The sequence below is a fragment of the Aspergillus wentii genome (assembly GCF_001890725.1).
Source record: "Aspergillus wentii DTO 134E9 unplaced genomic scaffold ASPWEscaffold_3, whole genome shotgun sequence".
Classification (NCBI taxonomy): domain Eukaryota; kingdom Fungi; phylum Ascomycota; class Eurotiomycetes; order Eurotiales; family Aspergillaceae; genus Aspergillus; species Aspergillus wentii.
The window spans coordinates 3,758,113-3,781,514 of record NW_024467834.1 but is presented as its reverse complement, the minus strand read 5'-3'; the positions used below and the strand labels follow the sequence as shown (position 1 = coordinate 3,781,514).

Sequence of the window (23,402 nt, the reverse complement as noted above, 5' to 3'; positions counted from 1 at the left end):
CAAGCACTAAAACGACAGGCATTCCATCCTACAGGAAATGCCATTCGTAAGTGGTGTCGATGTTATCCTGGGCTCTATTACTCCTCCCCCGTAATCGCTTGCTACGTTTCGCGTAATCCGACGGAGTCGTCCAGGCCATGTCCCAGGTGAGAGGGTTGGACATGGCGCTGATGCTTTTGAGCATATTCAAGCGGAAGTCCAGTGGTTCGCTTCCATCGCCGGGGTCGGATGGGAGACGCATGCAGAATCGCACGGTGTCGGGGAGTTCCTCCTTGACATGGCTGATCATGATAAGAGCTTGGTCCTCAGTGAGCCCGTCGAAGTTTGCGTTGGAAGTGTCTTGCTTGAACCCTTTGAGCCAGCTGTCTCTGTTGGTGGTGCGTCTCATGACCGAAGACACTCGGTGTCGACCATGTTCTCCAGCTTCGAGGAAGTGGAGGCATTTGTCGCGGATGGAGGCGGACATGCCGGAGAACGCTTCGTCCAGGATGATGACGTCGGGTTTGTGGACCAGGGCCCGGATGAAGAGGACCAGGCGCTGCTTCTCAACGTCAAGGTCTCCAAATTTGACAGAATCGGCGTAATCGACATAATAGTCTGGCGGAACGTATGCCCCGTTTCTATGGAAGCGTGCGAGCTTCGGGAAGTTTTCCACCGCGGTAATCTTTGGTGGTTTCGCCTGTGTGCTGACTGCTGCGTCGGGGTCTAGCTCAGCTTTGAAAAACCTCAAAACTGCATCCACATCGCTGTCCTTTTCGTGGTTCAGTTTGGGCTTCGCGAGGAATGTGTCGGCAAAGGCAGACTCGACGGACTGGCGGACGGTTAGTTGGCGGGGGAAGAAGGCATGAATCTCGGGGGATGAGTGGCCGATGCGGGATTGAAGCTCGAAGATCGAGATTCCTGGCTTTCCAACTTCAGGAAGACGAGATCGGCCAAACAGTTTGATGGGTTGGGCATATGTTTGTGGGTGATCGGACGTGATCAGCGACAGCAGCGTGGTCTTGCCTGATCCGTTGGCTCCAAGAACAACCCAACGTTGTCCACGACGGACAGTCCAGTGAAGTCCCTCTTTTTCCTCTTGATTCACGTTTTGTTTCCACCCTCCTAGCACGACCTTGTCGCCATATTGCACGCGCACTCCCTCCATTTCGATCAGAGGTTCTCCTGTAGTTAGGGCGGTATGGTATGGAGTGCCTGACTTGGGTGTAATCAGGTTCAGGTCCCAAAGCAACTGTCTGTCCATGAAACCGTCTTCCATGTCTTTCTTCGCCTGTTGAAAGATTGCATTTTCCTTTTCGCTGGAGAATTCTGTGTCCTTCAAGAGGTGAGTCCACACTTCCATCACCATGTCCGCGTCCTCTCGTTTGCCCTGGAAAAGGATTTTATTGAAATGGCCAATAATCATAACGTGACCGATCCAATCTGGGATAGTATCTTGTGGTCGCAAGGCAAGGATCAATCGGGGGTCGCTTTTCTCGGCTAGCGATTTGAGTAAGTTGGAGATGCTTCGGACGGTGGCCGGATCCAATCCCACTGAGACTAGTCAGTATTAGATATTCCTTTAGGACTGAAGCAAGGCTTACTGAAAGGGTCATCGATGAGCAGAAGCTCAGGCTTTCCGAGTAAAGCTTTTGCAATACGCGCCCGTCTTGTCTGGCCATTGCTCAGATTCGCTACGGGCATATCCAGTAATTCCTCCAATTTCAGGTTGGCAATGACTTGATTCAGTAACTTAGTATCATGAATCTTCCCATCTTCCTCTCCTTCCATAGGGTTCAGGGATGTTTGGCCCTTGAGGTACTGGCGCACGGTCCAATCCGTCTCTTCTCTATGACTCTCATAACGAGCACTCAAATATGCGCCACGTGTACCACCAATGGCCTCGGAGCCTTCTCCGCTGAACCCAATAGACTGAATAGCATTGCTAACAATGCGCAGGCTTGGGTCTTTTTGGGTGATTTCATCGGAAAGGAGGTAGGGATAGCTGCGAGACGTAGGTGGGATGCTGATATATTGGCCGCGGAGGATGTCGAGAAAATCAGATTTCCCCGAGGAACCGATCACAGCCCATGACTGCGCTGCATTTTTCTTGCTCCTGCTTGTAGACTTTTCGGAAGGGAGGACGAAGTTCAGATTGGGGAAAATGGGGGGATTGACACCGTTGGACGAGTCATCCGGGGTGGGATATGTCTGATAGAAGGTTCCGTCTTGGATGTGAATCAGCGGCGGCGGTGCGGAGACGTCATGACGAGCGCGACGCAGGGATTGCGAGGGACGCAGGAACCGTATCGATGATAACGCAGGACGTCGCAGAAACATTGTTCGACTGTCGAAACCGGTGATCCAGAAGAATCCTCCAGAGACATCGCCGATTTCGCTTCGGCTTCAACCCCGAAGAGGCCGATAGGGCTGAGCACGTGGTACCACGTGACCATATCATCTGTCTACAATTAAGATGGAATGAAGATTTGATTGGGATTTTTATTTTATTTTGGGATTCGGGGTGTTCTCGAACTTTTGATTCATTCTGGAGTATGCCCTTGCAGGGTGAAAAGTCTTGTCCTGAGCAAGAAAAGTAAACACGGCAATAACCATGGAAAGGAAGAATCCAGAGTAAACAACTAAAACACTTCAATATCGACTGTATACATTGTCGTAGTCCCCTTTAATAGCGTCATCTACATTCCTGACTGTATGATCAACAACCCTGCATTCAATGCCCCAACCGTACAACATCCAAATCCAATGACGATAAGCACCGATCGTACCCCACCGGCTAAATTGTGCTCCATTGGAGTAACAAAATCCGTCAGCATTGCGAATGCGTGCTCTCATGATCCCTTTCTCCCATCCTCTCTCTCAAGATATCTCATTACCTCTGCCTCTCATCAAAAAAGACCTCAAATCGCTTCATATCTGTTGACATCATGGCCGTGATGCCATCCCCCGCAAATCTCCAGTGGGTCGCTTCCCCCTCAGCTTGGCTCCCCCTCATCGCTCCCCCCTGATCATTTCTAATCTGTCGCGCAACTGAAGAGCAAGGGAAGATAAGCCGCAACCGACATCAATCCCATCTCTGCCGTTGTTCCTTCAAGCGAAGAAGTTTGTCGAGTCCAATCCGGAGAAGATCGCAGTCATCGATGCCAGCAAAGGGCAGCGGTTTACTTTCCGTCAGCTGCTTGCTGATACGGCCGCGTTGAAGGAGGTCATTCTTCAGCAATTGGGCTTGGAGGATACAGCAGATTTGGAAGAAAGACGCATCGCATTCCTTACCCCGAATGGATATGATTATGTCGTCACGCAATGGGCCGTCTGGGCTGCGGGCGGCGTCTGTGTGCCGCTCTGTATGTCTACGGATGCATTCTTGAATTGCTCGTTATGCGCAAGGTAGCTAACGATTTTTTATTTTATAGGCACAACACACCCTGCCAAAGAGCTGCTGTACACCATTGACGATTCGGACCCATCGTTGATCATCCTACACCCATCGTTTGAGAAGTTCGAGACACCCCTCCGTGAGGGAATCACCAAAGACATTTCCTTTATGGCATTGAAGCCATTTGCCGAAAATGAAAATGTCTCAAGCCTTCTATTGCCCACATTCAGTTCGTCCTGCCCTCTGGATCAACGGGCGTTGATGATATACACCTCCGGTACAACCTCAAGCCCCAAGGGTTGCGTCACAACACACAGGAACATCACCTTCCAAGCCGACTGTCTTATTGAGGCCTGGAAGTACACTTCCTCCGACCAGCTTATCCACGTTCTGCCCCTGCACCACGTCCACGGCATTATCAACGGTCTGACAGCCAGTTTCCTCAGCGGAGTCACCGTCGAGATGCATCCCAAATTCGACCCCAAGGTCATCTGGGAGAGATGGCAAGATCAGGGCTCCTCGACCATGTTCATGGCTGTCCCGACCATCTACTCGCGACTGGTGGACTACTTTGACACCAACATCCGCGGCACAGAAAGCGAAACTGCCGCTCGCAGTGGTGCCAAGGCACTGCGCCTTATTGTCAGCGGCTCCGCGGCCCTTCCCACACCGATCAAGACTAAATTCGCCGAAATCACCGGTCAGGTTCTCTTGGAGCGCTACGGTATGACCGAGATCGGTATGGCGCTCAGCTGTGGATTGGAAGTCGAGAAGCGAATCGACGGAAGCGTTGGCTGGCCACTTCCCGGTGTGCAGGTTCGATTGACCGATAAAGAAACGGGCCGTGTTATTGAATCTATCGACGAGGACGGCATGATCGAGATCAAGGGCGACAATGTCTTTTACGAATACTGGAGACGTCCAGAGGCTACGGCTAAAGAGTTCACCGCGGATAAATGGTTCAAGACCGGTGATGTTGCTAAACGGGACGCGAGCGGCGCGTATTTCATCCAGGGCCGTGCATCTGTCGACCTGATCAAGTCAGGTGGGTACAAGATCTCAGCTTTGGAGGTAGAACGCAAAATGCTCGGTCTGGATGCCATCCAGGAAGTTGCCGTCGTCGGCCTAGCAGACGAAGAATGGGGACAGCGTGTAGCTGCAGTGATCAAGCAGCGCCCCGGAGTACGTATCCCATCTAATACTTCAGCAAGACAAGACAAACTAATCATGACAGACCGAACCCCTGGAACTCCAAACCCTCCGCACAGAACTGAAGCAAGAAATGGCCCCGTACAAGATCCCCACGATTATCAAGATCGTGGACGGTATCGAGCGCAACGCCATGGGCAAGGTCAACAAGAAGACCATCGTACTGAAACACTGGCCTGGGAAGGCGTAATTCGTTTTTTCCCCTTTGATAATAGGGTATTCATAGATATAGATGGTATGGTACGACTTATGTTGGATACTGGAAGATGTAACGGCTTTATAGATGATATACTTGAATATGATGAACTAGACATAACAACTTCACTTTCAGGGTTTCACAGCCCTCAAAAAAGAAAGCGTCAAGTCCTGGAAAAAAGTAACCGCTCCATCCCTCCCAGCCGTGGAGATTTCATCCTCGGCCAATCCACAAACAGACGCAAAAGATCCATACACTTTTTGCTTCTCCTTTACATATCCAACGTACTGCTCAAGTGGGCAGCTCTCACCGGGACCAGAATGGCATGTTGGATGAGCTGGATTGTTAGCGAAAGAGAGTAGGTAAGTAGGTGGGTCAGGTTGGAACTCACGATACACAGCATCATTAAGCAAGAATCGAATATTCGTCGTGTTTCCCTCGCAGTTCAACCGTTCGAATGTTATCGTTCCTCGCATGGGCGTAATATTACTACTGATATAAACCTAGCCATCGCCATTAGCCAGCCCTCAAAAAATAAAATTGGATGCTACATGCCCTCTCTTCATCAATCCCATCCGCAGAAAGCGGTTCTTGCCTGTCAAAAACCCCCAAAATCGATGCCAGTTCGTTAATCTGGTTATCGTGTGTAAAGGCCACAATGAGAGGTGGTAATTGTATCTCTGTTGTCGTGTTGTTGTTGTCCACTTTAGCTGTGGCTGTAGCTGTTGGTCCTCCTTGTAGCAGATTCACGATGCCTTGCAGGATGGGGAACATTGTTGTCATGTTTTTTCCTGCCCCGGGGCCTAATACGTATCATATGTCAACGTTTATCTCATATTAGGTCTATTAGAGATGGATAGACAAACCAGTCCCATAATAATACCTCAAATCCTGCCGATACTCGTACTGCCTCACCTCGTCTTCCGTAAAAACCTCACACCACGGACTCCTTCTCCCCGTAATCTGCGTCTCAAAAGCACACAAATACGGGAATAGTGCAACCTGCGCATCCGTGAGTGTTAGATTCCCGCCGGAAATCAACTCGTTCAGTCGCTGCGTTATTGGCGGGAGATAGATGTCGTCCCAGGTGGAGGTGTGGTCGCCGCCGCTTGAGTCGGAGAAATTGGGACATTGGTCTGAGGGGGCGAGGGAGTTGGATTTTGAGGCTGGGGCTGTGGAGTTGATGGTGTAGATTGTGCTGAGGGTGGTGTTTGGGCCTGTGTAGCCAAGGGCGAGGAGTCTGGCACCCTTAGTAGATGTGTTTTATATGAGATGGTGAGATGGGATCACCTGGCTGAATCAATCGTGCGAGGATAATTATTCGCCCAGAGGAGAAAAGGCGAGTTACCTCGGTAGAACGTTGGATATCGGAATCGAAGGTCAACGCCGAGGTTATATCTGCATTGTCAGTTCTTCACTTCATTTCAAGATAGATATGATACTCACAACTCTTTATACCCCGTAAGAGAAACCTGCCCAATCTCTTCATCCGGATACCTTAATACCGGCCTCCACGATGGAAGAAAGCTCAACGACCCTGATGCATTGTATGTCGATGATTGGAACTAGTCAGGTTAGCATTCAATTACCAGTAGAAAACAGGCACTTGCCAGCTTGTAAAGATCCTCCCATTCTTCAGAGGCACCCGGGTCGGGATATCGACTTCCATGGCGGACAATGTAGATGGCTTGGTCGACGGTGCATTCATCGGGGATGGTGGGTGGGATGTTGTTGATGTTTGGTCCTTTTTTGGTTATCTTGAGTGTTTACGGATGAGGGGAAATTACATATGTACCTGCGAACCAGGGGGAGTTGGCGCCGAGGTGGTGCAGGATGTTGAATTTATTGGCGTGGATGGTTGAGAATAGACTCAACCAGAAGATGGGGAGTATTTGATGCATTTTGCAGAAGCGCGGATTATTGATAATGAAGATGAAGAAGTAGTCTTATATAATATGATGATGGGTTGCTCCTCACCACCAGATTCTCCACGTGTGACGCCAAATCCACTAGACTGCCACCATCACAATTAATATATTAACCATTCATTTACTCATAACTCGCTCATATCCAAATATTTACAACCCGCTAAGTCTGGAAAATCCACCTCGGATCCTTATCGCCCAAAAACTCCCCTTCTGCATCCCCAAAATCTCCCATAAACGCACTCAACCCTTGACTCTCCCTCTCGCGCTCCTTTTCTGCATTCTCCCGTTTCAGAACCTGCCAGAGAATAGCGACGACGATGATGTTCGCCACGAGATAGCCTAGTGCGAAGCTATGGCCGAGGTAGTATCGCGGGGCTGTTTCGGTTCGGTAGAGTTGTGTTCCTAGGACGGCGCCTAGGTTGCCAATGGAGATTTGCATGGCGTTGGCGATGCAGCGTTTTGTCTGGCCGGAGACGTTGTTGGCGGGCCAGGAGAGCACGATGGCCACGGCGGGGTAGATGCCCGCGGCGGCGAAGAAGGTGCCTAGGTAGGATACGCCTGGTCGTTTTTGGGCGAGGAGGAGGATGTATCCGATGCATCCTAGGGCGGATGAGCCCATGATGAAGGGGGCGCGAAGATGGGTTCGTTCGGAGAAGACGGCCACGGTGATGGTTAGCACGAATGCCACGGCGTAGGGAGGGACGGTGAGTAGCTGTGCTTGAGCAGCTGTGTATCCGAGTTGAGAGATGATGGAGGGCTTTTCTTATTAGATGGTTGTTCGCTGGTACGTAGGATGGATGCTCACCAAGAACAGTGAAAGAGTATACAGTGGCAGAGACATTGTATGGAATCCCAGTCCGTATAACCAGACCTTTGGATCTTTGAATGCATCCTGCACAGCAGACCAGGAGAACTCTTCATCACGAGTCGAATCATTATCGCTCTTCAGCCGGAATTGAATAAAAGCTCGTTCCTCTTCGGACAGAAACTCTGCTGTCGCTGGATAGTTGTATACCCAGAAGTATGCGATGCAAGACATGATGACGGTCAATAGACCTTCCTGTATCTGTTCAGCTTGGCTTCAATATTAAACATCTCCATCAGACATACCAGGATGAAAATCCATCGCCAGCCATTGTAGCCACCGACGCCTTTCATATGCGCAATTCCCTATAACTGTCAGCAATCAATTCCCTCTATCATGCTCGATTCACAAACCCAAGCGAGAATTCCACCAAAAGCACCAGCCAGCGACGCAGCACTAAAGAACAGAGCCACGCGATAATGTTGCTCATTCCGTTTATACCACATGGAGAGGTAGAAGACGACGCCAGGAAATAGACCACTTTCCGCAATACCCAACGCTGCAATCATATAAGCCTAGATCTCAAGCAAAAGGACATGATATTACCTGTTCGCGATGTGAGATAACCGGCATAATTCTGAACAACACCAAGAAGTGTTGCGACAATTCCCCAGACAAGAGTGAGGGTCGGCAGCCAAATGCGCGGCGTCGTCTTTTTGAGCACAATATTGCAGGGCACTTCGAATACAACATAACCGATAAAGTAGAGAGTCAGACCGGTGAGATACTGATCGCCAGCTACAGAATTATCAGCATGTTTCTGTAGTTAATGCAAGGACGCTGCATACTCATGTTGATATCGGTCGCCATGCCTTCAAGACGTGCATTTCCAACTAGAAAAAGTCAGTATCGAAGATGGAAGATCTGAAATAAAAGCGACAGTACCATTGCTACGATCCAGAAACGACAGCAGATATAAAATCGTCAACGGTGGCAGCAATCGATAATCCAGCTTTCGCAGCAGTTTCTTCTCGTTAATGCCTACATTCTCCTCTGCAAGGCTGCTGGCGCCAGTTGCATCGGCCGGAGTCACCTTCAAGTCCTTCTTTTCCGTCTCAGCCATGATATCAAAAAAAAAAGAAAGAAAGAAAGAAAGAAAAGTGATGATAACAGTAACAGTGACAGTTCTAGAAGCCCACGCCAGACTCAGAGGAAATACAAGGAATAAAATAATATCCGCTGGTGCCATTATTAGCCATGCAGACGGCAGCACACCATCCGCCATGTGTTTCACGCGATGGAGACAGCCAGAAATGACAGGCCCGTGCAGCTGTGCACAGTCGATCGTGCATCATCCCAGGAACATGTCTTTATTTCCTGGATTGGGGAGCAACGAATCAGAGGCATTTTGGTTGTCGGTGCGAGTCAGATTGCCTGTTGAGGGGGTGGGGGGAGATGAGCAATTCGGGGCCCATGATGGCGAGATGGAGGAGTGGAACCAGCAGAAGATCATCCAGAGGAAAGCAAGTTAGCATGTTGAAGTCATGCATTGATAGCAGTGAGTTGGAAATTAATGAGCGGCAAGAGCGCCGTTATAAAATGAGATGAATACGAGATGGAGGAGAGAAGATGATAGATCATTCATTGCAGGCCATACTCGTGATTCTAGAATGGTTTGATTATGGATAGACAGAATAAGCCTTCGTAGAGAAAGGTTCGAATCACGCCATCTGCTGCAAAATGAAGTGATAGTCTTCGGTACATTGAAAGCTACTTTATAATTCTTCAAACTAAATTATCAATATAATAGTGCTTCTGATATGATATCAATTATAGAATATAGAATAGAATATACGGGGTACTATACGGGGTATGGGATAGACTATATCGACATCAAGTACGGCGGATTGAACTGCACTTCACCTATACTGCGTTTTATACCAAAGTGACTATTCTAAATATTTACAACCCATAACACCTGATAATTTTTGATATGAAATAATATAGATTTCATTATGTTCGTAATGTTGTTTGTTCCCATCCAAATATCCCGGGTATTTCCCATATTTTCCCATATTCCCACCGAGTATCCAAATCCAAAGACGCCGATCAAAATCCAAATCCAATCCAATCCAATCCAAATATCCATCCAAACCATGCCAGAGGGGAATCAAAAGACAAAAAATGAAATCAAAAGAAAAGAAAAGAAAAGAAATAAAAGAAAAACACGAAACAGAAAACAGAAACAAAAAACGCACGAAACGCAACACACGACACACAACACACATAACGTATCACACACGATACACACAACACACACCACATACACCATACATAACACATAACGGGATCATCAAGTTCATGAAACGAAATTCATCTAATCTAGCACGTGGGTGTTCTAATTCAATTCCCTCACGAGTAGCTTACGAGGTATATGTAGTGACATGAACTGGCATAACTTTTGGAGACACAACTCGAAAATGTGCAAGGAAAACAAATGCCAAAATGCAAGAAGAAAACCAAACACAAAAACACCACTAGGATCCATCGAGCTTTTCAAGGAAACCTAGTTCCATATATAAGGCAGATTATTCATAGCCAGAAAGGACTTTACGGCGCCATAACCAAGGCAAGCAGAGCCATGCGGCAGTAAAGACCATATCTCATCTGTAGGGTAAAAGTCAGCATATACTCTTCCAAATCCAACTCGTTCAAACGTACCTGTCTGAAATAGGCCGCCCGCTGGTCAAAGTCAACCTCCTCCGCAATCTCCGCGTTACGGGGCAGCGGGTGCATCACGATCATGTGGCTCTTGGCGTGCTTTAGAAGAGCGTTGTTGATGACGAAGCTGTTCTTGAGGCGCTCGTACTGCTCGAGGTCGGCGAAACGCTCCTTCTGCACACGGGTCGAGTACAAAACATCGGAGCGGGCGACAATCTCGGGAGTCAGCTCTTCCGACTCGCTCACAAGCTGCCCGGAAGCAATGATCTGCTGACGGACATCCTCAGGCAGAGACAAGTCCTTAGGCGCAACAAGCTGGATGCGGACATCGTAGAACTGGAGCAGCTTGATAAGAGAGTGCACAGTGCGTCCGTATCTCAAGTCACCAGTGAAGGTGATGGTCAAGCCGGTAACAGTTCCAAGCTCCTCACGGATAGTGAAGAGGTCAAGGAAGGCCTGCGTGGGGTGCTCAACACTACCGTTACCACCGTTGAGAACGGGGACGGGGGAGAACTTGGCGGCAGTCTGGGCACTGCTGGCTTCAGGGTGTCGCAGAACAACGGCATCTCCGTAGCAGGCGAGAGTGCGAAGAGTGTCCTGCAAGGTCTCTCCCTTCTTGGTAGAAGAGTGTTCCGTCGAGATGATCACGGTGCGTCCTCCAAGGCGCTGCATGGCAGCGTCAAACGAGGCAGAGGTTCTGGTGGACGGCTCGTAGAAGAGCGTGCACAGGACACGGCCCTTCAAAACATCAAGCACACCCTGGCGCTGGACACCAAGACGCATCTCCTGGGCCACAGTGAAGAGCAAGTGCAGGTCCGCGCGGGTGAACTGGTTGACGGAAAGCACATGCTTTTGTCTGAAAGGAGACCGAGAGAGCATGTCAAGCAATGGCGAAGCCTGAGAGATAGGAGCGTACAAAGGAGGACCAAGCTCAGTTTGGTCGGTAGGCTTAACTCGCAGAGGACGAGCAGGAGTTCCCGAGATTGACAGACGTCTGTCAATGGAACCCTCAGGTCGGGGCTGGACCAAGGGCGACATGGCCTTGACGGAAGGAGACGCGGGAACAATTCTGTGGCCAGACATGTCAACACCCTTGACAGCGTCAGAGGTTACTTCGCCATCGAGGCAAGAGGTCTTTCCCTGGAAGGTAACGCGCTGGATAGAACCCTTCATGTTCTTGCCGTTGAAGGGAGACCAGCCCTGAGAGCTCTGGTACAGGTACGGGCGGTCAACCTCAATCTCAACCGAGCTGTCCGCCTGGTCATGCAGCTCGAAGATCTTCTTGGGGTTCTCGTAGAGGCGTGCAACAATGTCCTCAACGGTAAGGCGACCCTCTGAAACAGCAGTGAACAGCAACGGAAGCGACTCAGCGATACCAACGGTGGGAGATGCCTGCTTGCCAGCCAACTGGAATGGGATGCTGCCAATCGAGAAGACATCGATGGTGCTCAGGTGATCCCACAGGGCCTTCTGGTCTTCAGCCGAGGGCAAGGAGTTGCACTCGGGGAAGTCATCTCTGGAAAGGAAGAGGCAGAAGATCGAAACGTCGCAAGTCACCTTCAGGCCTCTCTCCTTGCTGAGTGCAATAAGGTTGATGTCTTCCTTGGAAGTCACACTCATAACGTGGATGTTACGGCTGTGGAGGCTTGCCAGCAGCAAGATCGAGGCGAGATCGGTGGACTTAGCGTCAGTGATCATGGGCTTGCTCGAGGGCCATGCGGTGAAGTGGTTGGTAACAGCAGCAACCTTGCCGATGTTTCCAGACAGGTGGTTGAAGGGGACAAACAATGATCCCACATCACCGGTCACTTGGCCAACCTGCTCCGAGTTGTCTGAGGTAGCCACAACGGAGAAGTTGAAGTCACAGTAAGAAGCCTTCTGAGCATTCTGCTGCACAACCTTTAGGCCGCGCGCATCGGTGACAGAGCTGTCAACACCGACGGGCATGACACGAACCATGCTGAAACCGGCGGCGATGGAGGCCTTGGTCACAAGCTCGAAATCCTTGGAGCTGGAGTTGACGAGATCGGGCACGAAAGCAGCAATGTTGATCAATCCAGGCAGAACAATGGTGCGGTGGCTTGTCTGGTAGTCAATGGTCTGCACATTCAGATCATAGTGGCGGGCAATGGCTTCAATCAAGATCTTCGCATTCTTGACGTTGGTAACCAGAGGAGTCTGGTAGTCCACAGCCATACGACGAGTGCGGTAACCCTTACTCATATAGTTGGCAGGGCGTCTGAATCGGTTGCTGGATGGAAGGTTGATGTAAAGATCGATCAAGTTGTTCGCCAGATGCTGTGTGAGCGAGTACTCGGACTTGATGTCCTCATCATTGCCCACGAGAGCTTCCAAGTACTTGACTGGAACGCCGTTCTCCTTCAAGAAGTCGGCAGTACCAGCAGTAGCGAAGAGGTTGTACCCAATCTGGTGCAGCTTCTGGATGGAAGGCAACATCTCAAGCTTCTCCTTGTACGAACCGATGGAGAACAGGATGTTGCGCTTGGGCAAGCGGAAACCAGTGGACAGGAGAGCCTTGAGGTAAGCTTCGTACTTGTCACGACCGAAGGAAGCAACCTCTCCTGTCGAAGCCATCTCAACACCAAGAACGGGGTCTGCTCCAGAAAGTCGAGAGAAGGAGAACTGGGGAACCTTCACACCAACGTAGTCCTTGGGGACAGACACAGGCGGGTATTCAGCGAAAGGAGCTCCGATCATTGCCTTGGTTGCCATCTCGATAAGATCGACACCCATGACCTTAGACACGAACGGGAAAGAACGAGATGCTCTAACGTTGCACTCAATGACCTTGATATCGTTGTCCTTGGCAATGAATTGAATGTTGTAAGGACCAGTCACGTTCAGAGCATTTCCGATCTTTCTAGTGGCCTCGACAATGCGTCGTACGGTTTCAGGGTCCAAATCCTGCGGGGGCAAGATCAAGGTAGCATCACCAGAGTGCACACCGGCATTCTCAACGTGCTCAGAGATGAAATGACCAACCATAACACCGTTGCGGGCAACAGCGTCCATCTCGATTTCCTTGGCATTCTCAATGTACTTGGTGATGACAACAGGGTGCTCGCGGGAAACATCAGCAGCCTGGTTGAGGTAGCTGGCAAGGTCATGCTCGGAGTAGACCGTGTTCATGGCAGCACCCGAGAGAACATACGAAGGTCGGACAAGCACTGGGTAGCCAACCTTGTCGCAGAACTCAGTGGCTTCTTCAATGCTAGTGAGCTCCTTCCAAGCGGGCTGGTCAACGTCAATGCGGTCAAGCATACGAGAGAACTTGTAGCGGTTCTCAGCACCATCAATCATCTCAGGAGATGTACCAAGGATGTTGACATTGAGGCGGTGGAGGGGCAAAGCAATGTTGTTAGGTGTTTGACCACCCATGGACATGATCACACCGCTGGAAGACTCGAGCTGGTAGATGTCCAGAACAGTTTCGAGGTTGATGTTCTCGAAGTACAAGCGATCAGCCTCATCATAGTCAGTAGAGACAGTTTCTGGGTTGTAGTTAACCATGACAGTCTTGTGGCCCTGCTCACGCAAGGTACGAATGGTCCGGACAGAGCACCAATCAAACTCGACGGAGGAACCGATTCTGTAGACACCAGATCCCAGCACCATGATACCATGGTCCTCAAAGTGCACGTCATGCTGAGTGGCATTGTAAGTCAGATACAGGTAGTTGGTCACTGAGGGGAATTCGGCAGCAACTGTATCGATCTGCTTGACAATGGGGAAGATGCCCGCCTCAACACGCATGCGCCTGACTGCGAGTTCATTGGAGCTCAGGAACTTGGCAAGTTGGCGATCGGAGAAACCGAGCTGCTTGGCCTCTCTAATGAGCGGCATGGGCACGGTGGTCGCGTTGTAGGTGGTCATTTGCTTTCCAAAGTCACTCAGACCCTTGAGTCTGCTCAAGAACCACTTGTCAATCTGGGTAAGCTTCCAGATATCGTCAACGCTGTAGCCAGCAGCCATAGCGTTCGCGATGGCAAACAGACGCTGGTCAGAGGGGGTCTGAAGCTCTCCCTTGATGGACATGAGAGCATTGGTCTCATTGAAACCAAAATTGTGGAAGTCCACCGATCGAATGGCTTTCTGGATAGCTTCTTGGAAGGTTCTTCCAATGCTCATGACCTCACCTACACTTTTCATGGAAGAGCCAAGCTGGGTGGAAACACGGGTGAATTTCTTCAGATCCCATCGGGGGATCTTGACCACACAGTAGTCAAGGGAGGGTTCGAAGCATGCACAGGTGACCTTTGTGACAGAGTTCTTGATCTCATTGAGAGGAATGCCCAGACCAAGCTTGGCGGCGATGAAGGCAAGAGGGTATCCAGTGGCCTTGGAAGCAAGAGCAGATGATCTGGACAGACGAGCGTTGACTTCAATGATGCAGTACTCCTTCGAGAACGGGTTCAAGGCATATTGGATGTTACATTCACCAACAACACCGAGGTGGCGAATGACATTGACCGCAGTAGTACGCAGCATGTTGTAGTCTTCATCGGAGAGAGTTTGCGAGGGTGCGACGACAATGGAGTCACCGGTGTGAATACCCAGAGGGTCAAAGTTTTCCATGTTGCAAACAGTGATACAGTTATCCTGAGCATCACGGACAACCTCATACTCAATCTCCTTCCAGCCCTTCATACTCTTCTCGATCAGAATCTGAGGGCTAACAGCCAGGGCCTTTGTGCAGAGTTCCTTGAGCTCCTCCATGTTATCGGCAAAACCACTGCCGAGACCACCAAGTGCATAGGCTGCACGAACAATGACGGGGAATTTGATCGCCTCAACTACTTGAAGGGCCTCCTCAAGGGTCGACGCGGATGCAGACTTGGCACACTTCTCGTTGATGGAGTCCATGCTGCGAGCGAACAGCTCACGGTCTTCGGTTGTGATGATGGTGTCAATAGGGGTACCGAGAACCTTGACGCCGAGAGACTCGAATTCATCCTTGAGTTGGATACCGACCTGAAGGGCAGTCTGACCACCAAAGGTGACGTAAATCGCATCAGGTCGCTCGTGCTTGATGACCTTGCGCACAAAGTCGGCGTTGACAGGAAGGAAGTACACCTTGTCCGCCAATCCCTTGGAAGTCTGAATGGTGGCAATGTTGGGGTTGATCAGGATAGTGTAGATTCCTTCTTCCTTCAGGGCCTTGATGGCCTGACTTCCCGAGTAGTCGAATTCTCCTGCCTGTCCAATGCTAAGACCACCGCTACCAAGGACCAGGACCTTCTTGGCGTGAACGCGAGGTGCCTTCTTCACATTCTCTTCCTTGGTGCCACCAGGGAAGGTGACAGGCTTGCTGAGAGCATCAGAAGAGGCAATAGTCTCCTGAATAGAGTTGATAAACACATCAAACAAGTACTCGGTGTCTCGGGGACCGGGTGTGCTCTCGGGATGGAACTGAACACTGAAGTAAGGGCGGCTGACATGTCGAATACCCTCATTGCTGCCGTCGTTTGCGTTCACGAACAGCTCCTCCCAGCCTTCGGGAAGGCTTGTGGCATCCACGGCATAACCGTGGTTCTGGGAAGTGATGTGGCATTTGCCCGAGATCATGCTTGTGCAGGGAATGTTGTGGCCACGGTTACCAAACTTCATCTTCGAAGTCTGGGCTCCAGCAGAGCGAGCAATCAATTGATGACCCAAACAGATACCGAAAACAGGAGTCTTGCCCTCCTTGAGAGTCTTGGACAGGTTCTCGGCAGTGATAGAAAGCGTGGAAGGATCACCGGGACCGTTCGACACAAACAGACCATCGTAGTCCTTTGCCAGAGTGGGGAAATCATAGTCCCAAGGCACGACAAGGACCTCGACTCCACGGGCAAGAAGGCAGCGCAGTTGGTTGAACTTCAAACCAACGTCCAAGCAAAGAACACGGACTGGACGGCCAGATGGGTGTTTGAGTGCAACATTCTCGGGGGGCGAAAAGAGACGGGGTTCACGAATTGAGACTGTACAAGCTCCAGTCAGCACCCACGTTAAATCTAACAGCTATGGATTTGTAAAACTTACCTTCGCTCACAAGGTTCTTTGTGTTGGGGTCAACCCAGTCGATCTCCTCGAAGGACGACCTCCAGCCGTCCTCAACGATGGCATCTTTGCCCTCGGCGACTTCAGGGCTCTGGAGAAGCATACGGCCCAGCATGCTACCCTTTTCACGGATACGCTTGGTCAAGGCACGGGTGTCAACACCGTGCATGGCCGGGACGCCTTGTTCCTTAAGCCATTGGCCCAATGACGACTCGGCAAGGAAGTGAGAGTAGTCCTCTCCCGCATATGTGGCAACGACCAGAGCCGCAATGTGAATTTGAGTAGATTCGAAGTACTTGGGGAGTGTCTTCAAAAGCTCATCCATGGTCTCCCGCGAGGGCACACCATAGTTGCCAACCAAGGGGAAGGTGACAACGAGGATCTGACCACGGTAGGAGGGGTCAGTGACCGACTCGGGGTAACCAACCATACCGGTCTGGAAGACCAGTTCTCCTGCCACGCTCTTTTCAGCACCAAAGCTGTAGCCTTGGTAGACTGTGCCATCCTCGAGCTCAAGAGCAAACAGCTTCCCGCTGCTACCTCGAACGCGGGGCGAAGCAGGGGCGATCACGGCGCCATTGTTGGATTCAATTGAAGGAACTGATTGCGATTCCTTGTTAAGCTGGCTGTAAGACACAGCCCCTCCAGCCAAAGGGCTGGTGGGGAGCGCAGCTTCGTCGTGAGTACCGGCCTGTGGCATAGCGACAACTGTGGGGGAGGGGGAGGTCCTCTCGGGGACAATATGAAAAGATAATCACTCTACCGTAGCATCAGCAGCCTCCAAGACTAATTGTTGAAAGATGAGGAGGGGAAGGAGGGTTTAGGGAGGAGTCTGTTTGCTGCTTCAGCACGGGGAGGAAGAGGAGAATATAGAGAAGAGGGAGGAGAGAATTTTTGCAAAAAAGAAAAGATGGACCCGGTTGGCAGAATCAAATTCTGCGGACGGCGGGCTGGCGCAGCTCTCTGATTGGCCGGGGGGGCTCACCGATCCGGGGATTCGATGTCATTCTGCCGCCGCACACCGCTTAGAAGAAATTTTTTTCCCCTCATCTTAAAAAAAAGCAATTGTGTTTGGCTGAGTCGATTGTCCTGAATTGAAACATAGTGGTTGATTGTTTGACTATCTATCATTTAATATAATACTATGTCTACATACCCCACATGCATATATTCGATCAAATTGCAGAAAGGATGCAAGGAGAAGAACTGGTGTGGGATTTAAGCCCCTCGCACACACAACGCTCAAAACGTCTCGCCACTCTGCGAACAGGGCTTAAATGGTTCGTTTCCGTAGGCGGTGAGCATTGAGCATTGAGCACTCGGACGCATCCATAGAACAAGAATAGGTACGAGGCGAGAGATGTTTTGGCAGTCTAAATATGGAGCAATATGGAGATATTCAATAATCTGCAATTAATATCATTTCTGACTGGTATTTATATGATGCATTTGAAAAGCGTTATGTTATCCTGTAGTATCATCGACCTCTTCTTGTACTACTCCACATGCCTCAGCTAAATAAATATATCTCCGTACTCCGTAGCATGAGGGAACTACCATTAAAGAAGATTTATTTTTTCCTTGAAATTTGACATCAATTATAGAATAGACCTAAAAGCTAGCACGGCTCAAATCGAGACAGCAGGAGGGGAACTTATGTGTATGTAGGTTCTTCACGTAGAGCATCTGACTGAAGATTCTCCAATAAGCGCAAATCCCCTACATCCAACAGGCTGTGGCCAAGAATGTAGGAGGAACTAGCATGGGTAGCTCAAAGCCCTCTCATATGTAGCTACAATCCTTGTCTGTACTCCGTAGCTTGGACGGCTCATGACAGGCTCATATCCTGGCACTGCTCATCTTTGATCATGTTGTCTGGCTGGGATAAAATAGACTAGGGAGTGATCCTAAAAATCAGTACATACCATCAATCCTGCTCTCCTTCGAGGAAATCTGAACAATGATAAAGACCTGATCACCAGATCCTCTTATCGGGCAGGCAGGTGGGGTGGCGCTATGTATACAATCTCCAGCTTGTGTCTCAAGCTCCCTCGGTTGGAGAATTGGAGTAAGAAAAGTAATAATATGTAGTAATTAATTACTGTTTCCAAGGCTGATCTAGTGGTTTAGCACTAACACTTATTTATTTTAGCAGATTGCCAGGAAATCTCCTACAGGATGCAGTCTATGCATCCAGACTCCCGCTGATCGTCCCCTCCACCAAATCTCCCGGGCGCATGTGAGCTGCGAGAATTATCCCAGCAAATAGTCGCCCCCTAGCTACCATTCGATCATCTGGGGAACAGACTTTTTATTTTTCTTCCTGTTTTTTCTTGATCACACGAATCCTCTGTGGGATATTAAATACTACCATCGTGGTACCGCAGTTGCCCTTTTTTTTCCTTTGTTTGTCCTTATTCACCACGACGCGTCGTTATCGCCCTTCGCTTCCTTCGCCACTGGGGATGTATTGACCAATTTGCCATCGCTAGTTGATTTGAGGTTTTACGGCCTCCCATCATGCTCGCCTCGCTCTTGCGACCAAAGAAACGTCGAATTTATGCAGAAAGATCTCCTTTTTCCTCCCCGTACACAGTTCGACAGGAAACCCCGTTCTATCGGGACGAACCTCGACGCAATGGGCCCAGGGCAGGGTTTGACAAGATAAACAACAGCGAGGGAAGTGCCGATGAAGAAGGGTTCGAGGATGCAGAAGATGTGGATGAAGATATTGATGAGGAAGAGGATGGCCGCGATGAATTGACTCCTCTGCTCCCCATCTTCTCCGCCTCTCAGCTTGGTATGGATGATCCTTTCCACATGGCCGCAAAGAATGCTCCAAACAAGATCGACTAACCCAAATTGTTCTGTCATTATGTAGATGCTCTTCCGGTTTACGATATAACCCATGCCATTCGTCCATTGATCGCTTCCCGCTGTGAGACAACGCTGTCTTGGGACCAACTGCGCTCGCCCCAGATATCCCAATTCTTGGTGAAGCCAATTCAACAGAAAATCATGACTTCGCACCTCTCTCGGGCCACATTATACGCCCTGATTACCAATTGCCTCCAGTTCACCAAAGAGATTCATAGTAATCCAGGAAACAGCGGGGCCAACCAGACAAGGGCCATGGTGTGTGAGCTTCTCGCCATCAAGCTACTGAGGGAGTATACAACCAGAGAGCTCATCGACGCTCTATCTTACGAATTCTATCCTCTTCAAGGACAAACTTTGCCCGCAACTGAGACGACTCAACGGACCCCGGGCTGGAGTTCTGACCAACGAAGCAAGCGGTTGGCTGGAGCTGCGCGCATCTCCTGCCTCGAGGTAGCTATTCGCGCGCAAGCTAAGCGTTTCCTTGCTCATCCTGTAGTCGTGCAGCAGCTGGAAGCAATATGGGCCGGTACCATTGTCTTTCATTCTGCCGCTGATCATCTTCATCGTTCGCCGAATAAAGCCCGCTACGATGGTGGACCTACATATGGCACATCTTCGGGGAATAACCAAATCAATCGCTACAGTAACAACGCCCTACCCAGAGTGCCTGAGCAAAGAACCGCATCCCTACGACGTTCAGTGACTTTATACGATCCGAGAGATGCCTCCCTATTTAAGCTTTCCAGACTGAGGGTGCCTCGATACCGTCAGTTTCTATCGACTCTCTCATTCGCAGTACTATTGGGGCTGTTTGTCGCTGTTCTGGCACAGCGACGACAGGACATTACCTCCCTAGAGATTGTTTTCTGGCTGTGGAGTGCAGGTTTCTTGCTTGATGAGCTTGTTGGTTTCAACGAACAAGGGTTTAGTCTTTACCTCATGAGCTTCTGGAACCTGTTTGACCTGGGCATCCTCATGCTACTCTTTTGCTACTATTGCATGCGACTCTATGGCGCCGTGATTCCGTACCCTCGCAATCAAGAAATCGCAAATCACGCCTATGATATTCTGGCGGCAAACGCGGTTCTGCTATTCCCTCGTCTTTTCTCGATCCTAGACCATTATCGCTATTTTTCGCAGCTCCTTATCGCATTCCGAATAATGGCATCTGACCTAATAGCCATTTTTCTTTTGATCATCGTTGCTTGTAGTGGCTTTTTCGTCGCTTTCACCTTATCGTTCGGTCATAGCATAGATCATTCGCCCGCATCCACCGCATACGCCTTGTTCCAGATGCTGATGGGCTTTACCCCAACTGCTTGGACACTTTGGGAGGAATACAATGCTATGGGAAGGACTGTATTGGTCGTGTTTCTCTTCATATGTCATTTTGTTGTTGTGACCATTCTCATTACAGTTCTCACCAACTCCTTTATGGCTATAGTACGAAATGCCAACGAGGAGCACCAGTTTTTATTCGCCGTCAATACCATTTCAATGGTCAAATCAGACGCGCTTTTTTCTTATATCGCACCGGCTAATATCCTTGCCTGGTTGATCACGCCCTTCCGATACTTGATGCCTTTCCGCCAGTTTATCAGACTTAACCGCACGATTATCAAAATCACGCATTTGCCCATCCTGTTCACCATTTGCCTCTATGAGAAGACTATCCTTGGATCCCAGGTGATTGAGCCTACTGATCTCATCCAAACAAGAGATCGCTCAGACACTTCGCCTCATGGGCGAGTTGGTCGCCATAGTCGCCTCAGAGCTTTCAGTTCCAAGGCCCCTCGACTCGTTCGGGAACCGTCGGTGGCAACTTATCAGAAAGACCGTGCGCTGGACGAGGTATTTCGACGGCCATTCGGGGACAATTCGTCTCGAAACCCCAGGAAGAAGATTCGTCCAGATAAGAGCAACGTTGTCAATAATTGGATGCAGGCCATGGGTTCTGGCCCCGTGCACCCACCGGATGAACAAGACCCTGAAGAGGTAGATCGTTTGGAACGATTGCCAAGGCGACCGCAATTCCCCTTTAAAAATAGACTCGCAGGAAGTCTACGAAACTTTACAGAAACAACCCGTTCAGTTGCGTCTAATCCCGAGGAGCATATCAGCCATGGAATGTCCCCGTCTGAAATTCCCCGCCGTGCGAGAGACTTCATGTCTCCCACAAGAGAGAGACAGCTTTCGCGACACACAAACAGCGAGGGTGATGATGAGCTCACAAGCGAGGACAACGAAGATTGGATTGAGGACAAGCCTTCAGTCTGCAAGAACTCCGATAGTGATGAGTCAGGGCAAAGATCCGAGAGTCGGGGTAAAACGACACCAAAATTCTACAGTTCTCGTCCGTCAACCGCAAGAATCATATCTCGCAAGAGCACTCCTCCTCAGCGCCCGAGGTTCCATTCGCGGAACTATTCAGGCGCTACTATGCTATACAACCCGGTTCGCGCAGAGAGCCCCGGAGAAGAGACCGATACCCCGTCTATGCCTCTCAGACCCAGAGCGGAGACACCCGATCGAGCTGCACCCATCTCCACATCTGCTGACCAGTGGACGATGCAGAAACGCAATGTTGATGCCGATCGGGCTCGCAATTCCATAGCCAGATCAAATCCTATGTCCGTTCCGGACATGGGCGGTCTTATGATGGAAGGCGCCCAGCCTAGAGGCCGCCGCCAGGCTTCTCTTCTCTTCGGCCTGGGTTCTGACTTGGGTGACAACAAGGCTATCGCTAATGAATTCCTGGGTGCCGTGCCGTCCAGCTTCACCACTCAGATGGCGTATGCGACTGGGGGCATTCGTCGACCGGGCAGTTCGAACAATCAAGACCTGCTCAGTAAACTTGTTTTGGCTCGAATGAACAACATTGAGGAAGGATTCCGCGAAGTGATCAAGGAAGTGAAAGATCTCCGACGTGGGGAGTCTAGTCGAAGCGAAAGCCGACCCGATGACCTACGAGACGTTGGACGAGAGAAAAAGAAACGCACAGAAAAGAAAGACACAAAAAATAGATCTCAAGGATCACGGAAAAGCAAAAGCAAGGCCAGCAGCGAGAGTTTCTGGTCTGACGATCCCACTGGAAAGACTGATGAAAGGGATGACGATGTATGATTTGATGATAAGTAACCGCCATAGATTTCACGAGTCTCTTTTCAGTTTCTCGATAGATTTCTATTTCTTTCCCTCGCTGCACTAATGATGTTTCTTGCTTGCATTGTTCCTTATCATGTATATTCTACGTGGGTGGCTTTTATGACATTTAAAATGCGCACTTCTGCGATTAGTTTCTCGATATTTTCTCTGATGATACATAGGAGTTTGTTTCTCATAAACAGACATAATCACCGGGTGTATTGAGAGAAAAAAGAAGTCTACACCGAACAATCACATCCAAATCCCCAACGCGAGTCTAAAGAGATGGGTTCAAAGCCTCTCAAACGGTCACTCCAAGCTTCTCGGAGCCCTTGCAGTCTTGTTTCCCTGGCTTGTCTGGTTACCATCGCTGCCTCGCATGAGAGCGCGTTCCTCGTCGGAAACAACGTAGGCATTTCGCTTTGGAGCCTGAGCCCGGAATAATAGCCAGGCCCCTCCGATCACGCCCAAAATGCTGAAGAGGGCAATGTTTCGAGATCTGTCCATATATCACACAATGGCGTTAGACGAAGCTTCTGAAAAGCACAGCGCTGAATTGATGAAAAGATGGACCCTGATATTTTCCACCGGAGAGTACTAACTTGATATGCTGGTGCGCCCCTGGACTACCACCCGGTGCAGCAGAGCCCATTGTTCCTTATATTTCTTCGTTTGCGATATACACGAGAATTGGTCTTTTAGATGGTGGCGACGATGTTTGGCCACGAAAAAAAAAAATCTCGAATGGAATGAATTACATTGAAAAATGGACACCTTTGAATGTTTTCTGTCTGTATGAAGATGACGTCGAGATGATCTGGTTCGTTGATCTGACGTCAGATCGAATCAACATTTGGGTATAGACCCATGAGAATGATGTTTTTTATAATAGCTTGATATTGTGAAATGCATAACTTTATTTGAAATAGAATTAATAGGGTTGTACCTGATCTATATAGCCCTAAATTCCTTTGCCTGTAGCTACTTGATTTAATTCTCAAAGGTAGCTTATAAGCGATAGGCTAGAAAAGATAGCCAAAATAATAGCAAATATTCTGCATGTACTTTTTTCTGATTTGCTGA

At 49.6% G+C, this 23,402-nt stretch overlaps 8 protein-coding genes across 8 annotated transcripts; 2 read left to right on the top strand and 6 right to left on the bottom strand.

The window, feature by feature from the left end:
• Positions 1–28: 28 nt before the first annotated feature.
• Positions 29–2,319, bottom strand: ASPWEDRAFT_171224 (putative ABC transporter; the record flags this gene model as incomplete). The annotated part of the gene is made up of 2 exons (XM_040830743.1): positions 29–1,533; positions 1,584–2,319. The coding sequence occupies 2 exons, from the start codon at positions 2,317–2,319 to the stop codon at positions 29–31; spliced, it is 2,241 nt and encodes a 746-aa protein (XP_040691436.1).
• A 497-nt stretch (positions 2,320–2,816) lies between these two features.
• ASPWEDRAFT_67932 (acyl-CoA synthetase) lies at positions 2,817–4,775 on the top strand (the record flags this gene model as incomplete). Its single annotated transcript, XM_040838939.1, has 4 exons — positions 2,817–2,959; positions 3,037–3,344; positions 3,414–4,558; positions 4,611–4,775. The coding sequence occupies exons 1-4, from the start codon at positions 2,928–2,930 to the stop codon at positions 4,773–4,775; spliced, it is 1,650 nt and encodes a 549-aa protein (XP_040691435.1). The 5' UTR covers positions 2,817–2,927.
• Positions 4,776–4,912: 137 nt separating this feature from the next.
• Positions 4,913–6,682, bottom strand: ASPWEDRAFT_50839 (putative histidine acid phosphatase; the record flags this gene model as incomplete). Its single annotated transcript, XM_040837504.1, has 8 exons — positions 4,913–5,118; positions 5,173–5,284; positions 5,337–5,584; positions 5,648–6,021; positions 6,072–6,179; positions 6,228–6,346; positions 6,392–6,525; positions 6,577–6,682. The coding sequence occupies 8 exons, from the start codon at positions 6,680–6,682 to the stop codon at positions 4,913–4,915; spliced, it is 1,407 nt and encodes a 468-aa protein (XP_040691434.1).
• A 187-nt stretch (positions 6,683–6,869) lies between these two features.
• Positions 6,870–8,637, bottom strand: ASPWEDRAFT_171221 (allantoate permease family MFS transporter; the record flags this gene model as incomplete). The annotated part of the gene is made up of 7 exons (XM_040830742.1): positions 6,870–7,466; positions 7,515–7,769; positions 7,820–7,879; positions 7,928–8,073; positions 8,121–8,312; positions 8,363–8,407; positions 8,460–8,637. The coding sequence occupies 7 exons, from the start codon at positions 8,635–8,637 to the stop codon at positions 6,870–6,872; spliced, it is 1,473 nt and encodes a 490-aa protein (XP_040691433.1).
• Positions 8,638–9,346: 709 nt separating this feature from the next.
• ASPWEDRAFT_469899 (uncharacterized protein) lies at positions 9,347–9,963 on the bottom strand. Its single transcript, XM_040836884.1, has one exon. The coding sequence runs from the start codon at positions 9,800–9,802 to the stop codon at positions 9,464–9,466; it is 339 nt and encodes a 112-aa protein (XP_040691432.1). The 5' UTR covers positions 9,803–9,963; the 3' UTR covers positions 9,347–9,463.
• A 161-nt stretch (positions 9,964–10,124) lies between these two features.
• On the bottom strand, positions 10,125–16,995 carry ASPWEDRAFT_107501 (bifunctional carbamoylphosphate synthetase/aspartate transcarbamylase; the record flags this gene model as incomplete). The annotated part of the gene is made up of 3 exons (XM_040827893.1): positions 10,125–10,181; positions 10,236–16,216; positions 16,278–16,995. The coding sequence occupies 3 exons, from the start codon at positions 16,993–16,995 to the stop codon at positions 10,125–10,127; spliced, it is 6,756 nt and encodes a 2,251-aa protein (XP_040691431.1).
• Positions 16,996–18,815: 1,820 nt separating this feature from the next.
• ASPWEDRAFT_107132 (ion transporter) lies at positions 18,816–22,298 on the top strand (the record flags this gene model as incomplete). The annotated part of the gene is made up of 2 exons (XM_040827863.1): positions 18,816–19,095; positions 19,177–22,298. The coding sequence occupies 2 exons, from the start codon at positions 18,816–18,818 to the stop codon at positions 22,296–22,298; spliced, it is 3,402 nt and encodes a 1,133-aa protein (XP_040691430.1).
• Positions 22,299–22,447: 149 nt separating this feature from the next.
• On the bottom strand, positions 22,448–23,217 carry ASPWEDRAFT_39499 (uncharacterized protein). Its single transcript, XM_040835100.1, has one exon. It carries the CDS (start codon positions 22,824–22,826, stop codon positions 22,629–22,631), a length of 198 nt encoding a protein of 65 aa, XP_040691429.1. The 5' UTR covers positions 22,827–23,217; the 3' UTR covers positions 22,448–22,628.
• Positions 23,218–23,402: the final 185 nt, after the last annotated feature.

Excerpts from the sequence above, each read along its gene's own strand:
- ASPWEDRAFT_469899 (XM_040836884.1), bottom strand. The coding sequence starts at position 9,802 with ATGTGTGTTGTGTGTCGTGTGTTGCGTTTCGTGCGTTTTTTGTTTCTG.
- ASPWEDRAFT_39499 (XM_040835100.1), bottom strand. The coding sequence starts at position 22,826 with ATGGACAGATCTCGAAACATTGCCCTCTTCAGCATTTTGGGCGTGATC.